The sequence below is a fragment of the Anguilla rostrata genome, chromosome 4 (assembly GCF_018555375.3).
Source record: "Anguilla rostrata isolate EN2019 chromosome 4, ASM1855537v3, whole genome shotgun sequence".
Taxonomy (NCBI): Eukaryota; Metazoa; Chordata; class Actinopteri; order Anguilliformes; family Anguillidae; genus Anguilla; species Anguilla rostrata.
In genome coordinates this window covers 26,310,018-26,329,416 of record NC_057936.1, presented here as the reverse complement: position 1 = coordinate 26,329,416, position 19,399 = coordinate 26,310,018, and the positions used below count along the sequence as shown (strand labels likewise).

Sequence of the window (19,399 nt, the reverse complement as noted above, 5' to 3'; positions counted from 1 at the left end):
TGGGTCAGGGTTGAAGGTGTGGGGTTCAGAAGTTGGCAGGTTTTTTGGGTCATCACTGTTTATTCCAGAGTGTACTCCTTTTCCTTCTCTGCAGAATGTTAAAATAGGAGACAGTTTACCAATAGGACAAACCAGGATGTACTGTGCATATGTGGGAGTTTATGCTTATGTGAACTGTCCCATGTGACCTCTAACCTTGCATCACAGTCCGTCTCTGCAGTGAAGTCTGTATGACTGTGAGCTCAGATAACACCCTTAAATACCTGGAACACACTGTTTCTGCTATTCCATCAGTCAAGTGACTGTCTGCATCGTTCTGACTGCCCATGGAAACAATAAAACTGTGGTAGCAGTCTCCATGGAAACTGTGTATCTTTGGTATCTGTCTCCATGGAAATTGAACACCTTAGATGCTGGTTTCCATGGAATTCATAGAAATTATAGCTCGAGTCTCAATGGAAGGTGAATAGCTCAGAAACTGAAACACGACTGAGTTTGTGGAAAAAAAAAAAGGTTTATTGATAATGCACAGCACATTATTTGATACAAAATTAACCAGATCTCTCAAGTCAACTGGAGAGATAATAATGATGACAATGAGCACAAAAAATATACATCACTGATCAGCACAATGTCATACAATGTCTTGGTTAATTAGTGCACATTGATTAGTACACATTGATTATCGCGTATAGTTTATTTTGCAGATACGTAATCGGTTGTGCCATTTCTGGTTGAAAAGTAAAGTGCATTTCACAGTTTAACACACTTATACACAATGCTACTGAAGCGCCCCCCCCCCCCCATCCACCCCCCATCCCCAAAAACATACACACACAAACACACTCACTGGGCATGCTCTGTACAAGGAGCTCACAGCAGCACATGGCTCTGCCTGCTCAGGAAGCCCCAACCCAGGAAGTGGGGTGTGAAATTCATAGGCAGTTACAGTCATTCAGGCAGTGCAGTCCCACAGGGTGTATGCATGTATGTATATGCGTGAAAGCGTACACACATGCATGACTTTGTGGGACAGTTTTCTTCTGTGTTGGAGTAAGAAGACGCATTGAAATGTAGATTTTTCTGTGCTAAGAGAGTTACAGAGCACACAGACCCAGGACTCCAACCAAAGCACCTGACTGAGGTGGTTACCTCTCTGCTGTTCTTGTGTGAGTCAGGCTGGGGTACTGTTGTTTGAGGAATACGAGGCGCATGCAGCCTGGACAGGAAGTACTTCCTTACTTTATAAAGAAGAAAACATGTAGCCTTAAGAACAAATAACGTTTTCACATGTGAAAATCACAAGAAAATGTCACATGCACTGGACATTTTTGTGTGATTGGATTTTCTCACGTGAATGTAAATTTCCACATGCGATAACAAAACCTGGGACATGAAACTGTGAAATTCTACATTTTTAAATGGGACTTGACTTTTTCAAATGTGAACTACATTTTTGACATGTGAAAACAAAACATGTGACTGGAAATAGCATAGGTTACCTTTTCCCACTCTCACTTTATAAGTGGGATTATTTTTATAGTTCACATGTTTGGTGTTCACATGAGATTTTTTTGTAAGGGCATGTTCTATGATTTAAGAAAAAAAAAAAGTTCCTCAGATGACCTGTGTTCAGGTCAGGCAATCTTGGCCATCCTGTATGTCTGAGGAGTAACCATGGAGACCAAAATAAGTGGTCCCCTTTCAATACCAGGGTTGTGCACCATTCAGAATTAGATTGTGAATCCCTCTTTAACTCCAAAACAATTCTTGAATTTGGCAGCAAACAGGATGATGAATTGCAATTCAATTTTAAATTAAGGAAGTGAAATTAAAACTCAATTAAATTCAATTAAATTCATACACAATGCTGCTAAAACATAAAGGTACGAAACATTCATCTTGCATGGATGCGATCACCCACTGCCTCAGTGGTTTTTTTAAATAGTTACTTCTATTGATACCTTTGGCACCCTGATAGTAAATCCTACATATTAGAACAGAATGGAACTTATCTACTAAATGTAATAAAAATGATTAATAAAATGCATTCAGGCCAAAAATTATTTTATCAAATCCATCATATTGTGGTATAACTTCTTATTTATTGAGACTACCTAGATTATGTCCATTCTAATGAAAGAATACACACAATGCCATATGAACTTAATATGCAAATAAGTAATGCCTTAAGTGTCTGTAAAACATTCAATTGGAAATGAAAGGGATTGTGGCTTAAAATATGTAACAGAATTCTCTATGAGGTCTACAACACAACTGTTTAAAACAGCATTAATCTTAATAGGTACAGAAATGAAAAACTATTACTTGTGATTATACACAAAAATAGATGGGAATCATTTCTAGAAATGAATTATATAATTTTTGGTATTTTGTGGTAAACTATGTTAGATGTAATGAAGTTCTCTTGTTGCATGACTGATTCCACTTCATGTCATTTCAATTCAAATTCCACTATAACTTCCTGTGAGGTGTGGCCAACTCAACTGAAATTCCAACTCATGAATTAAATGGGAGCAAATCCAAAAATTCTGAATTATGCACAACCCTGCTCAATATTGCACAACCTACTGGCTAAGAGCAGGGCATTGTGGGCTAAAGACAGTGAAGCCCTGCTGGTGAGTAGTGATATATGACAACCTCACACCCTTCCAGCTCTGCAACTCGACAGAAGAGAGGACCTACATTGGACAATGGGCCTCAGTATCACATCAACAGGAACAAATATTCCATAATTAGTACTTCACATTCAGAAGGTATATTCGGTGTCCATTTACAATATCAAAATTTAATAGGCAAGCTGGAAAAAATATAAACTATATTTAAAAAAATATTACAAAATAGATTCTTGTTGAACGATCTGAGGTGTGACATCACATTCTACACATGAAGTGATGGTTCTCTCCTCACCTTGACCCGCCCAACCCACACACTCACAGACCCACCAGGCTAAAATGCAATCACGCATGCACCATTCAGGGCAGTGAGTTAATTCAGGTAATATTTTCCAGGTGGATAGGTAGGGGGAGGTGTCCACTTTCTTCAGGATAACTGGAAGACCCCCAGCCCTTCCTCTGGGGAAACAGGAAGGTTCCTCAGCGCAACAGGAAGTCAACCTAGCATTCAGAAAATAGTGGATCAAGGGATTGGGTCCCAGTTTCAGTCACTGGCTTGGCTTTAGTCATTGGCCGAAGGGTTCTACAGCGGCAATATCTAACCAATCGGCTTAATACAGAGTGGAAAAAATCTTGAGGCACACCCAGATTCTCCACAGATCCCAATGACTACTCAACTCCCAATATGTTTTGCATGTACTCAAACATCTTCCATATAATAACAATGCTGTGCATGCACATGCCAACATAAACACACAGAAGTGAAAAGTAGCAAGCTGAAATCTGCTGCCTGTTGTTATTATCTCCCCCTTGCAGAAGTAAACAGACTGTACATCCATAGTGCAGAATATAATGGGATGTTCCTTCATGGGAGCAGAATATGGGGTTTTCTTCTCATGGCGGGATTCTACGCTATGAGCTCCACGTCTTGGTCCGGCCAAATCCCAAGCTCTGGGTCGGCCTCACACTTTGCAGGTGGTGTGTTAGATTCTGGATCTGGCAGAACTGATTGTTCTGATGTTAGGAATGCAAAGGCTCTTGGGCTTTATTTCAACAGAGAGGGCAAGAGGGTGGGGTATATATTTTTTGGTGTTATTGCTGTTAGATAATCCTGTAGTCCATTTCAAACTCAGCACATAGTTATTGCTAACTGGCCTTTGCCATGAGGATGAGACTAGTTAACCCCACCCTCCCCACCATCAAGAAGCAGGGGTGTGGCTAGTGACTGGAATAGCTGGTGTCTGGGCTGAATGGATGAATCTGAATGTATTCTGAATTACAGCTATTTCTGAATCTTGCCTGGATCTAAATATTAACAAGTTCTGAATATACTTGGTTTATTTAAATAATTTAGTCCCAGCCACCAGGACCTGAGTATTACAAATAGTTATTCACATTTCAGGTTTTCCTTGATTTTATAAAAAACATTTATCAAGTTGTTCATAAATACGACTTTTCCAGATACTCTTCTGGTGCGAAAAAGTTGTGCCACTCTTGTTTAGTTCAATCGTATCTTTACTGTTAATTTATTTTAACAGTAATTAATTATGAAACGTACTGATACGGGCAGTGTAGTGTTAAAATAAAAGGTCACAGGTTCAATTCTCAGGTCGGACCCTCACTCTTGAGCAAGGTACTTAACCTGCATTGCTTTAGTATATATCCAGCTGTATAAATGGATACAATGTAAATGCAATGTAAAAAGTTGTGTAAGTTGCTCTGGATAACTGCATCTGTTAAATGCCTGTAATGTAATAAATCCCCTATTAATATTTGGAAGTTTCATGGGTATATCCTTATAAGGCAGTGTCTTTTTATTACATTTAAGAAAATGTACAGAGCAAATTGAACTGAAAAATGAAAGGTTGCCAGGTATACAGTGTGGGTTGCTGTAGGGTGGGGTACTGCAAATGTTAACTGTGTGCCTTCACCATGATGGAGGCACGGTGGTACTGACATTCTGCCTTTTTTGGTCACAGTAAATGACAGCATGTTATTTTACTGTTGCAAATTTGCTACCTATCATTTGACTCAGTGGCTCTTTGAAGAACACATCAAAAAAACAAATAAAAATATACATTTTGTTTTTGGGGGAGGCATTCCAGATACTGCCAACTGTGAAACTATTAATTTGGTAACCATAGCAAGAGTGAGAATACGGTGCAGCCTGTGGGTATTGCGTGTCTCTTGCAGCTCCATTCAGGGGTTTTGCAGCATTTGAGACAATGGATTCAGTGTCCTAAATAGTTCCAAAAATCTAAAGTCGCATTCCTGAAACCCATTAAAAATACATTCAGTACACCCTATCTCTGAATTTCAATGCATAAAATCCTGCTTTTTACAAAACACTTTATGCACAGAAAGAAATGGTTAATTGTTTTAGACAGTAAAGCATCTATTTGGAACGCCACTGAAATAATCACAGATGTGAGAGATGAATACATGAATATTTGCACCTGTTTTTGTCTGGTCTTCATTTACACTAGCTGCGTTTCTAAAACTACAATTAAGTATTCTTAAATAGCTTTACAAAGCAAGTTTTTTGGGGGAGTGGGTAGCTAAACCGCCATATATAAGCACAAATTTATTGCCGCATTGGTCCGCCAGGGAAGTGGACTGGTCTCGGTAACGCCGACTGGTGGAGAGAGCACATGCACCTGGGCTGCGTTAACTAATCAGCCCAGGAGCTTAAAGGTGTGTTTCTCTCCACAGTTTGGGGCTGAGACTCGGAGTACACACCGAGAGAGCGAGTTTCAGTTTTGTTTGTCGGAGCACGTGACAAAGAAAGTTAACCGCCACTGAGAAGCTGGCCAGCTAGGAGCGGCGAGCTGAAAAGCTGTTGCTCCATTTTACTTTCTTTTGTCTTTGATATTTTAGTTTATTGTTTTTGCCCGGAACCCGTGAGAGGGAAGGTGTTCGTAAATTTATTTTTCCAACAGTCCACTCACGGAACAGCCACATCTCCCTCACAGGGGTGTCACACCGCCGTGTAACATTTATATTATAAAAAGGGATTTAATGCTTTTTCCTCACATTAGTCCAGTGTTAATTAGCAGTTTCCTGAATGTTATACATTGGGACTCACATGAGGATCGTGATTCAAATGGTAAAGACATGCAGGAAGGGCAATGCACCTCTCTTTGGAGGGATGAGAAGTGCAGAGCAGAGTGCTGGCTATTTTTAGCATGGGGTTCTTAGCTTTCAGAGCACGTACTGTACTGAATGCAGGAGATGAGAAGGGTGCACACACCCTGCCTGCAGCACCAGGTGCCCCCATCAGCCCCACTTTTCATTCAGCATGCCAGAGGAGAAATACCTGACTGCAAGAGCTGAACAAAAAAGCCTAAGATGCCAATTATGTACAGAATATATACAGACAATAAAGCTCATCTCCCTCCCTTACAGTTAGGGTCTGTTAGGGGGAGGTGTGTGGGAGTAAGTGTTGCATGTGTGGGGATGGGGAAGACGCTTAGCCAGAAGAACAGCCCTTATCCCTCATCCTTGTGTGGGTACACAGCAAAGTAGGTGCAAATGCTGTCTCGCTCCTCTCCCTTTCTTCGGTATCAGTGTGATCACCCTGGCCAGCTCTCTGGCCAAATCTGGCAGGGGCCTAGAGCTGGACTTGGATCAGACGTCACTAGGCGTGCGAGCACGCTGGGCCACACTAGCAGGAACACATCCACAGCAGACCAGCCACAGCGCCCGCTGAATCTCCTGGTTGCGAAAGGCATAGATGAGCGGGTTAATGATGGAGTTGTAGGTGGCAGGTACTAGGGTGGCATAGGTGTAGAGGGGTGGGTAGGTATAGTCTCCCACCAGGGAATAGACGGTGAAGGGCATCCAACAGGCTGCAAAGGTGCCCAGGATGAGGGCCAGGGTGGACACTCCCTTGCGGGTGGTGACGTAGTGGGGCGTAGCCGTGAGGAAATGGTGTTGCAGTGCAATCTGGTGGGCGTGGTGCAGGACTATTTTACAGATCTGCACGTAGAGCTGTAGCATTAGGCCAAACAGCAGCAGGAAGGAGACCGATAGCACCGCTACATTGTTCTTGGTCAGTGGCCGCACCACGCTGCAGGTAGACTCTGCTCCCAGGCAATTGACGCCAGTGACAGGCAACAAGCCCAGGCAGAGCGACACGCCCCACAGCAGCACCAGCATGGTGTAGGTGAAGGTTAGCGTGCGCTCAGAGTTGTAGGTGAGGGCATAGTACAGAGACAGGTAACGATCAATCGTGATGGCCAGCAGGCTGAAGATGGAAGCAGAGAAGGATGCTACCACCAACCCCACTGTCAGCAGCTGGGTGGGATCGGAGTGCAGCAGGTAGGCAAAGAAGAAGTGCAGGACGAGGCCCAGGCCAGCCAGGAGGTCAGCCAGTGCCAGGCTGCCGATGAGCAGGAACATGGGGGCACGCAGGGCAGGGTTATGCCAGATGACCAGCACCACTAGGCCATTCTCACAGGCAATCAGCGCTCCTGATGTGCACAGCACCACATCCCAGGGGTTCACCAGCCACTCGGGGGACTGGGGGGATACAGCTGCCGGGGAGAACGTTGCTGCGGTGATGTTCTCAGTTACTGCCCCCGTGCTGGCCCAGATGGGGTCAGGAGTCATCCAGCTGGGGGTTACTGGCGACTCCTCACTCATAGTGCCCCCCGTCTGAGAAGAGAGTGACAGCAGATTCAGATTACATACACACTCCTCATATGCACTAAGGTTCTAATATGACTGTGGTTAAAAACTTAAAATGAATAAAGAAAAATGAACACAAAATGAACACTTTCTGTTACGTATCTGAAAAACAGATACATTTTTTAGTACACACACTCACAAACCCTCTTGCTCAAACACAAATACACATGCTCCAGTAACACACATGCCAAAATAAGGCACACATACATAAACTATTTACTAACAGTCACAAATTTGTAAGACAATGCAGCTGTTACAAATGCAAGAAAGGAAGTTCAAAGTAAAATGAGTTTGAAACAGCAAAAAATTGAGCTTGCTTGCAGGCATGTTCATTGATGTCTCATGGTGAAATTAGAAGAGTGGCTCTGCCATAATTAATGAACTTTTGTTTACATACTGACTGTGCCATCAATGTAAAAAAAAAAAGAAAAAAACCTTTTTCTTTTTTAAATCACCCAAACCTCCTAAAACGTTGCAATTGCATTTTAATTCACACAAAAACATACATCCACACCAGTGACGTAGCTGACGTAGTGTCTGGGTTAACAAACAGTTGTGGCACACGCTTTGTGACCTCCAGAAAAGCAGACCGATGCCCATCAAGCATAATGGCTTGTGTTCTGCCAACCACTTACAAGCATTTTCATCAAAACCAAAGGATTTGAGCCTATCTAAAAGAATTTTGTGGTCTACCGTATCAAAGGCGTTTAACAAGTCAACAAACAAGGCAAATGCTCTTTCCTGTCCAGGAAACAGAAAATGTAATTTACTGATTTACTGGTTGCAGTCAAAGTACTGTGATCAGGCCAGAAACCGGACTGATGGGAATTTAAAATACTGTGATAGGAAAGATATGAATGAATTTGAATATCAATTTAGCAGGATTACCACCACAATCAGACAGTGTTTTAACAAAGTAGGATGATTTAGCATTTCTAAGTGAAAAGACCGTTTCATGTCAAACATGCAAATGGTGCAAATCCTACACAGTCTGAAAATGCTATGGGTGTGACTCAGAAAAGCACTTTGCTTATTCATCCAAATTCCCTGCTGTCAATATGATCTGAAAATCAAGTAGGGAAATGGAGCACTTTGCTAAGGTATGTCATTCTAGTCAAAAGCATGTCAGGCAGATTTAAGTGCTTGAGCTCACTGTACTATACATAACAAGCCCTGTTCCAAATAAAATAATCTGTGATGTTGACATAGGCCCAGCCACTATGCAAAAGTCAGTAAATCTGGTTGTAGATACTGGATGATCAGTTGCAATACTGCCAGAGGAGGTGTATCAGAAATCCTTTCTTGACATAGCACTGAAACCTACTGATGTGCATCTGGTGACCTAATAAAAAGACAGTATCACTGTTCTTGGTTGCCTGGATACACATGTGCACCATGACGGACGCTCAGCTCCAGCTTCCTTTTACACTGTTCAGACAGGCACACCATTAGTGGGCATGGATTTCATAGTGGCATTGAAAATGTGCATTTCTGTTAATAAAGTGCTGACCTCAGCCAAACAGTCCATCATGGAAGTAAACACTCCACCTGCACGTACCGGCTGTGCTACCAACTTTGTGCATAAGGTGGAAGCACATGATGATGTAAAGCTTGTACAACAGAAACTTAGATGGTTACCATTTTCGGTAAGAGAAGCTGTTTCGCCAGAGCTGAAATGGCTACTTGATGCAGACATCATCGAGAGAGTCAACACATGCCAAAACAACAAAAGTCATCAGGAGGAGTGCAGATGTGTCGACCTCAGGGGGCCCAACAAAGCCATAATCAGAGATATCTCAATCCACATATGTTCTCCGAGGTGAGAGGGGCAACCATGTTTTCAACTATTGACCTTGCCATTGTATACAACCAGATTTCTCTGCATTAGGCCAGCACAGACCTGGACTGAGTAAAACCCTGAACAGCTCTTTTTACTTCAATCTGTATTACAGATTTGGGACGGTTCCAGATTTTTCTCAGTGCAGTTACCTCGTTTGTCCTGGTTTGTGAAACAAGACCCAGATGGCCTTTTGAACCCACAATGGATTTTTCAGATACAAACGAGTATCTTTTGGGTTATAACCTCTGTTCCAACAGCATTTCAAAAACTGTTGTTGGTTGCACAACTGTCTAAGGTGTATTCCTGCCTCTCACCCAATGCATTCTGGGATAGGCTCCAGCACCTCACACAACCCTGACCAGGCATAAGCGGGTATAGATAATGGATAGATGGATGTTAGCTGCGCTGAAAGGTTTACCTGGAGTCTAGTCATATCGGGATGACATTGTGTACTCTGCCTGTACCGAACATAAAGTAAAACATGCTTGAAAAGCTGCCCTACACAGGCTGTAGGAACAAAAACAAATGAACAAAGACAAATTAAACTTCTACCAAGAAAAGCAGAGTTTCTACAAAGATGGTCTGCAGTCGAGTGATGACCACATCACCGCCATCTGTGATCATGATGCTCCAGCTCCCAGTGACACTGCATCCCTCAGGTCTTTCCTTGGCCTGACGGTGTGGTACGCCAGGTTTATTCCGAACCATACCACCATCGTGGACCAATGAGAAACCTGCTATGTAAAGCCTACATTCACATGGACTACTGATGCACAGAAAAGTTTCCAGCGAGTCAAATTACTTATCACTGACAGCTCAGCACTTGCCCTGTTTGACCAGTCACTGCCTACGATCCCACAGATGCCCCAGACTATAGCACCAAAGGGGTTTTCATGCAGCTACACCCATTCAATATTAAACATACTGTACCTTTTGCTTCCTGCACCTTGACCTCTACTGAGCAGAAATATTCAGTGGCAGAAAAGGAGGTCTTTGGCACAGATGCCAAATGTGCCAAATTTATTGACATATTTCCAGTTCAAATGAGCCCGCAGCTGGCAACTTAAAGCCTAGAGAATACAGCGTATGATTGATGACAATATAAATATGTTACCTCCCATTTTTAATTAGTTCCCTTAGAGAAATATTTATTGTTGTTTCTCATCTTTTCAAGAACTGTAAGTTATAAAGCTTGCTGAATAAAATGTGCATTCTTCAGAGAACTGCAGATTCTGTGTTCTCTCCATGATACCATGTATTAAAGCATAACCTTGATTGACGTCTCTGTGTAGAATGTTATTACACTAGAGTTATTCCTCATCCCAGATTAATTTAGCTAAGTGTTGATAAAGCTGCCTATAAAAGAACACTGCATGCTAGCCAATTCCCTGACAGCTAGTCTAGCAATGCTGTCACTCTGTAAAAGATCCACATAGACAGCTAATTTTTTAAAATTGTTTTAAATGACTGAGGTAACCTATAGCCAGGGCCACCAGTTTGTCTTCCCTTGTTTTCTCGCTTTGTACTTCAGTCCTTAGCCAGCTAGAGGTCATGATGGCCTATTTGTCAAACCACTTCTCAAATGATTATCCAAATTGCACCACCTCAATCATCTAGGTTGATAAAGTAATTGACACTAATTAAGCACATACAACAATTGACAGTGCTGTTTACAAGTGACACTAATGTAAAATTCAGCTTGATTCCTTACTACCATGGACATGCTGCAGTATTTTAAATGCAGTACAGGCAGGAGCGTGTTAGTTACTGCAGTGATACTCGATCCTAGATTCCTGCCTGACTCTCCCCATATGAGATCAACTAATTGTTTTTTTAAATAAATAAGTTTACAACTCTACAATAAGTTTATTGACTGGGCCATTGGAGTGCCTATGGGGACCTCCGGAGGATGACAACTGAAATACAAGTTTAATTCCTTGCAGGTGACGTAGTGGAGACAAACTGGTGGTCCTACCTATAGCTTCTATACACTGATCTAGGCTATTACTATGTAAGAAATTATTTGTTCATTTGTTCAATTATTATTTATTATTATTTACTATTATTATTACTTAACTCAAACTCGGTCCTGTGGGCCCCTGTGAAGGCTGGTTTTCGTTCCAGCCACAATTTCAATCCCAAAATTTTAACAAGCTCTTAATTTTTCTTGATTAGGTGCTTTCAGGTTTTAGAGAAGGGGTCCCCAATCTTATCCATAAAGGATCAGTGTGGGTGTCGGCTTTTGTTTCACCAAGCAGGAACATACCTGATTCTACTAATCAGCCACTAGAGTCTTCGCTAAGAACCTTGATTAGTAGAATCAGGTATGTTCTATAAATAATAATCAGTTGTTGTTGGTCACATCTTAGTAAGAGTTCTGTTTTTAATACAGTCTTACACTTTGTGTATTTAAGTTACTTTTCTGTATTTTTAATGCATTTTCTTGAGATATTGTGTTTGTTTACATTTTGTCCAGACAGACGTCATTCACTGCTATTCATGTTGAAATGGTGTGGAAAAACACTCTATGAGACTTGAAAGTTGCTAGATATAGGTAATTCAGCCTTTTGAAAATTACTACGCCTTTTATTTTATCTAAAATTACTGCATTATTCTAATACAATCCAATTCAAATTTGCGCATAATATCAAGTTCAAGAGCGTCTCATTTAGGCATACGCCGACCTCAATAACAAGCACCCTCTGTTTCTAGTTTTCGCGCAAGGAACACGTTTCCTTGGCTGCATCCCATTGGCCAAAACATCTCTGGCTGGCTCTGATTGGACTTTGTAATCAGGAAGCAGTAAAGACACAAGTCTGAGGTGTAACTTTCAGCCAATCGTTGACCTCGATGATTGTGCTTGTTATTTAAATTAAATTCTCGTGTAAGTATTTGGGGCTGCTGAGAATAAAACTCCTGCATTTTAAATTTGACTGCCTTTCCAAAGGGAGTCTATGAATGCTTGGTGCCAAACTCAAAGGAAGTAAGGTTCTATCTTTCATTTCCTTTCCTTGGCTCGCTCTATCTCCTTGGCCTCCTTCCTCTCTAAGCATGCCTCTAGCAGACCCCTGCTGTGGGTCATCTCCTGCCAGGATCTAGGCTGTGAACCAGACAGCTACAGTAGCCACACTCTCTCCCTCACTGTCAGACATATCTAACTGGACTCCTGGCCCTGTCTCAGACTCCTGCATCTCCTCCACCTGCTCATCTTCACTGCTGTGCATTCTATTTAAAAGCAGAAGGAATTAACAGACTTGCAATGCCACTCTGTTACTGTGTTTAGCGATAAGAAAGGCACAGCGTAGTCATGTCTTAGCCCTAACACTTGTCTTGTCTCTAGCCAACAAAGCCACCTTTTCCCTCCTGAACTCTCACTACAATAAAACAAAAGGAGAGTTCAGGAGGGGAATTAAAGAGCATGCTTTCTGCCTTTAACAGAATGTGACAAACAGCATGCTCAAATTGCATTACTAAAATAATAAAACAGGCTACTACTGTCTGTCCATTTTTATTGATTTAAAGTTCGTTTTGAACACTTAGGTTGTAGCCTAACAGCGAGCTTTCACAATTATGACAGTTACCATTCATAGTCATTTGCATATGATTTCTGTTCAGCACTGTAGGTAGTGGATCCATTTAGCCTGTAATAGCTTTCACACCTTTGAAATTCAGTAGATTGTTCAAGGAAAGCCATGGCATCCATTAACTTTGGCCTTTTCTTCAGTTTCCCTCCAGCCTGGCCAATCCTGCTGCTCTCTTTCTCCTCCCTCTTTTTCTGGACATATGTGTCCCTGAGATTTTTCCAGTATTTCTTCATCTCTTACACTAAAGTGATAACCATAACCTAACAATACACCAAGTCATCTCAGCAAACAAACATTTTCAAATAGATTAGTTGACTGTATAAACTATAACAACTGAATAAGTTGTAACTTGTTCTGTATCAGTGTTCAGAAAATGCATACAGGACCGTGTGGCAGCACCTCTCTACCCTGCTCTTCTGCTCTTCTTTTCTCTCCCCCCAATGGTGGCTGTCCCTAACCAGCCCTGGTACATGTCGTCTCTATCTGCTATAGCCTACAGATAACACATACAGGAGCTATCCCTGACCCAAAATTAGCATACTACGTCAATAATACACACAACAATATCACATCTTGATTGATAAACTGTATTTATTTCTGAGAATGAAAATTTGGTTAGCCACCACATGACAAAAATGGTAAACAATCTAGCCAGTGACAACATGCATGAACTCTCCTACAATTTTAAAAGCAGATAAGTATTGTGTGCTAATCGCCAATATCTTGTGAACTGGGATCATGGCTATCTAACTGGCTAAAATAGTTTACAACTAGAAAACCTAACTTTCCTAACACCTGTTTTGCTTCCTGCAACTTGGATTACAACTATGAATATGTTCAGATCACTAGAAATGCAGATTGGGACCACGTTTTCTCATATTAACTTATTTAATAAGTCATATTAACATATTAATATACAAGGGGCACTTCCACAATATGATCTCAACTAAAGACAAGTTCCATTATAATGATCATGCTGCCCCCATTATAATACTGAAATTCCATTAATGCAATGACTGAATTATGTTTTTATGTCTTTTTAACATGTCTATTGATTGTTCAACCCATTTAATTAAGATGGATGAGAAGAAACAATGGGCTGAGTGTTTCTGTAAATATTTTGTAATGTATACGTGTAGTCAGCTTCAGATGTTTCCACAAGGCACAGGTGAAAATGTTATGTTACAAAACTGGCAAGTAGATGAGATCATTGACCTATTTTTGGAAGCTAAAGTGCCACAGAGTTGAATTCATGCTTACATTATGGTCTTAGTGTGGACACTATCTGGAATAAAAGAAAGGCCGCTGCACTAATCTCAACGGGTGGTCAATACACGTCTCCTTAGCGGCCAATGCTATAACTGGGCTAACTTGAATATATTTGCCGGGCACAGAAAAAAGCAAAGGTACTGAAACAACAGCTTCTGGAAGATAACAGACATATTGTTTCTAGATAACTAGGTACAGAGTGGGACCAATATTTCGCCTAGCTCTTTTTATATACAGGTGCAAACATTTTGCTATTTCGATAATAGGTGCTTGAAAATCAGGCTAATAACATGTCGGAGCTCATCAGATAGCAAGTTCTGTGTATTGTAGTCATTTATACACCCACCATTTTCTTAGCTATGTTTTTCAAAACATTGTTCTTTAATGGGGGTGGGGTATTTGATGAAAACTTAAATCAATGGACTACAATGAATGGATTAGTTAACTATATAGCTAATGTAGTTATTTTTTAATCTTCCAGACCTGCAGCTGCCAGAGGTGGCAATGAGACAGCAAAGAGTTTGTGTGGAGGGTGTGGGGGTGACAGGCAGGGGGAAAGCAAGATAGTTTCTGTAATAGTCTTCCACTAGCATATAGTATACACTACATAGTATTTTATACCTCTAAAGACCCATAATATCATTTGGTTACCAAGTGTCCTTTTGGAGTCTCCAAATGGCCTTTTTGGAAACCCGCCTAGACATAGCTTAGAAAAAACAATGCAGAATGCTCATTTTTGATGACATGGTATTGTCTTCAAATTTGTTGCAGTCCAGCCAAAAGTACATTGGAATATGCATAAGCACCCACTAACCAATCCTTTTTTTCAAGGTGGACTTGGATACACCCCATGTCCTGGCATAAAAAAACACAATTTTGGTTTCTGGCCTGCCTTTATTGTCTCCATATACTCATGATCCACTGATTGTACCTCTCTCTTGTAGAATGACCTCTTTCCTCTCTCTTTCCTTTAAAATTGTAACAATGCAACATATCACAATATTGAATTAATACCTTTTTACAGTCTATACTGCAGTCTATAACTGTAATAGAACAACTGAAATGGGCGCCCAACTTTATCTGATTAGCCTACAGCTGTCTCACTTCAGCTGTCACACACACATTTTCCCAAGAAAATGCAATTATCATGTGTATAAAATAATTATAAAACACTTATAAAACAACTGTTGCAAGTTGTTAACAAATAAATATGGGCTTGTTATTTAGAAGTGACAGATCATTGTCAGTGGGTTTACTATGCATTTATTCAGACCAGGCTATGCATTAGGTTAATCCCCAACCACAATTGTTACCTCAAACCAAACAAAAAGGATCTAGCTGATATCCTACTTTTGCTACACTAGGCAATGGGCATAATATTACATTTCAGTAGCCTATGTAGTAACGTGGAATTTTATCATTTTATATAAATTATAATCATGATAGAGTGGACTTGGGAAGGTGTGTGCGCGTGTGTGTGGGCGCGATTGACGGAGGCGGGCTAATTGCCCCCCCCCAAAATGAATACCTAGGGCTACGTCACTGATCCACACACCGCAGAAGCAGACATGCCTTAAAAAGCCACAGGAGGCAAAACATGATGAGCAAATGGACAGATCCACATACAGCTGTGCAAAAAAAAATCAGAGCATCCCAAGCCAGTGAGCCGATAATATTGCAAATAATGACATAACATTAATAGCATTAATGGATGCAGTCATGCACATTATCAACGTAATCAGCATCAGCATACTCAATCATAATTTAAGAAATCATATAGCGAAAAATAAAAAACAACAGCTTTAACGATAAGAATATATATATCCCGAGTGAGGCTTACATGAGGCTTAGACAACAGATCATTTTAACTAGCACCTCTCTCCAACATATAGAAAACATGTACGTTTACTCAAAGACTCGGTGTTAATTCTCCCAATTTCAGAGGCAGCGCACGATAGCCGCCTCCTCTCTGCCACCAGCGCCATACCGAAAATAACGCAACAAAATACCTCGCTCGTCTCGGCAGCAACACGTCCTCTACCGCCTCATCTTTATCATTTAGCATTAACCGCAAACGTGATTCATCCCCAGTATTATCATTAAAGCTGCCACATTTGCACTAAAAAATAATCTGGCACGTTCATTAATTCAGCCGAGAATTATTAATATTTCTGTTTACCTTGGTTTCTCACGGGAGGGTCAGTTGAACCCGGGACCTTGCTCTTTCGCCATGCTCTTGCCAGGGTTGTTCTCAGGTGCACGCAGGCGGAGGGAGAGAGGGATAATGCGGCCGTAGGCTACAGTTCACGAGTCCTTTGTAATAAGGAGTACAGAGTGCTACGCCGACTGCACGAACATCACTGCCGACTGCGACTGTGGGAGGGGCAGAGGGGTAGAGGGGTGGGAGGATGCTGACCGAAAGACATATATAGAAGCCACCAGACTGAGAAGCAAGTTCTGATCCCCTGCCGGTAGACAAGGTGGTGGTGACGCTCGCGTGCGCCAGCGTCTCAAGGACAGAGTCAAGAAGAGCGACCCCCATGCTGCACACTGGAGCGAGGGTGGGTGGGGTGTTTCTGATATTGAAATTACCAATGATGATGTGTAGCCTGTACAAGCCAACGTGAATCTGTGCTTACAATTCCTACTTAAAATTGACAAAATATTAACACTCGATTTCATTCAGATGAACATCCTTGCTGGCTTCTATCCAACCCATTCATGTTGATTACAATGCCCCTCTACAGTGAACTGCAAGATAGTGGCTTGCTTAAATATTCCAGCCCTTTCTGTTTTCACATTTTGTTGCTTCAGAGTTTAAAGGTCCCATATTTTAAAATCTGAGATCTAGTTTCAGTTTCAGTAATGATTGTGCAGTGTAGCATGATACTTACAATATGTGCTGATAAAATATGAACTCAGTTCTACAGTATATACAAATAAGGGTCCTTTTGGGTTCTATATACACTCCTGGGCAAAGAAAATGGGCCAAGCCCAAAATGGCTAAATATTAAGCTTTTATTGGTCTTAACAACAAATCATTGGTCAGAAAATTAGCAAGAATTAAACAAATGCACTCCTGAAACCCTCCTGTGCCACAATTTGCTTGTTTACTTTTGCTGCACTGAACTATTTGGGGAAAAGCTAGAAATAGGGAAATTCACTTATACAGTATTCAAAATAACATAATGTCAAATAAAAGAGTCATGTTTTGTATTTGGTTGCATATCATTTGCATGCCATAGCTTCCTGATGCCTGTGACCTACCAACATCATCAGAATCTGGATATCTTATTTTCAGGTTGTCCTACAAGCGATACAAAAACTCTTTGCATTTGAATGGATCTCTATGGGAATTGGGGGGTGGGACTAGATTCAGCTGTAAATTATGCTGATACAGTATAGAACACATTTGTTGGCTAAATGGCTTTAAGTCATCAAGGGTCCAAGGTATTAAATGAGCCTCAAACCACCATGCTTCTGCCAGATATGCAGTAGATACTACAAGCATTGTTTCTCCTGTTACTGAATATTTTTTCCATTGAGTTCAACAGGAAAATTAATCAGGATAAACAATGCTTGTTGTGTGTGTGCATTGGAATATGGACAGGGGGCCAGAGAATCAGGAAAGATGCAATCTGAAAGGATGGCTATGCGAAACCAGGGTAGGCTCGGAGTATCTCTGGTAACTGGATAGTCTGCAATACATAAAAATCACAAGATGCATAAAAATAGAACTCTTCTTTCAATTGTGTGAACATACATGTTATATTTTAATATCTTTCCAGAAACCAAATAACAAACTATTTTTGACTCTTCAACCAAAGAAAAATTAACCTCAAGCATGTCTCCCTACTCATTTAGAGAAAGAATAGATGTATCTAATTTGAGTAAGTTGATGTAATAGAGGCTTTTCTTGACTCCCACAATAAATATTCTGTTGTGTTCCTTTGGTGTGGCTTGACCCATCTCTGAGTTATCATTTCAGAAAAAACTTTCAATTCTATTTTTTTCAGCTTGAAATGATCATACTCTCAGCACTGGGGAGCTAAAGCACTATTGTGGCTATTGATTAATTTGGAGCAGAGGAGTCTAATTTTATCCAGAAAGGACTGGTGCAGGTGCAGATTTTTGTTTTAGCCAAGCACTATGGCACCTGATTAAAGTAATTACTGTAATATAAGAGGATAAATTGGACACCCCTGATTTGGATCTCACAGCCACTACAATGGTACTAAATCCATTGAAATTACATACATTAGTGCATTGCCTTTTTTGACTCACCAAAGTGATTAACTGCTATACAGTCTGTATATCTGACATTCACTTTTTTAGGACATGTTATCAGCCGTCAATTTGGGTGAGTTCACACATTTGCACACGCACCAAATCATTTGGCTTCTTTCATGCCATCGATGGCATTGAACGCGATTTGGCCAGGTGATTTGGTACATGCTAAATGTGTAAACTTGACACTTAGGGCCATATTTACTAAGTATGCCACAAATTACCGTCAGTGTTGCAAAATTCTGCGTGGCCACTTTTCCAGTTGAGCATAGTATTTACAAGGCTAGTTATGTAAATAGGCACAGCCACAGCAAATTCATTTAAATGCACTGCCAGAATTTATGATAAGTCCTGCACATGGCAGTAAAGCTACATTGTTGTACCACTGCATCTCTGGTGAAGTCGGGTTATGGACAGGTGTCTGGATACATGGATGCAATGGACAGTCATGTTCACCGTTAAATGTTAACATGCTTCATTAGTAAAAAATAAAAAATAAAAAAACCAATTGTAACCTAAAGGGCGCAGGTTTTATTCCCTGGTAAGACACTGCCGTTGTACCCTTGAGCAAGGTACTTAACCTGCATTTCTCCAGTATATATCCAGCTGTTTAATTGGATGCAATGCAAGTTGCTCTGGATAAGAGCGTCTGCTAAATGCCTGTAATGTAATGTAACAGTGGTTTTGCATAACTTTAATTTGGCCAGGGTAAATAAGTAGTTTTGAATGGACTTCATTTTGGAAATGTGCTTTTTGGCACCAGAGGCTTTCTAAATGCAATACCTCGAGTAACCACTGGAGTTTAAGAGCTTCACGGAGAATGGCAATCTCTGGTCCCCTGGTCTACGTAGATTGGACGCTGTCGTTCCTTGGTGTTTTCCGGTTTTGGGGGTATGTGGGTAGTGTAGTCTGCTGGTATGCGGAGCAACCATAGATTGTAAGGGTGCAAATCAATGCTGTAGTGTCGCCTCCTAGCGCTATGAATTCGCATGTTTCCCTGTATTGCTGTGAACTTCGATTATCTAGCCGTTTGTTTGTAGTGATCAACACGGGACATCATTTCCATTTAATTCAAATAGCAGCCTCCAAAGTTG

The 19,399-nt window shown here is 41.0% G+C and overlaps 1 protein-coding gene across 1 annotated transcript; it reads right to left on the bottom strand.

Annotated features, from left to right (window-relative positions):
* Nucleotides 1-509: 509 nt before the first annotated feature.
* Nucleotides 510-16,509, bottom strand: gpr12 (G protein-coupled receptor 12). Its single transcript, XM_064331824.1, has 2 exons — nt 16,198-16,509; nt 510-7,292 (listed from the first exon to the last, which is right to left on the bottom strand). Exon 2 carries the CDS (start codon nt 7,278-7,280, stop codon nt 6,264-6,266), a length of 1,017 nt encoding a protein of 338 aa, XP_064187894.1. The 5' UTR covers nt 7,281-7,292; nt 16,198-16,509; the 3' UTR covers nt 510-6,263.
* Between the last annotated feature and the right edge of the window lie 2,890 nt (nt 16,510-19,399).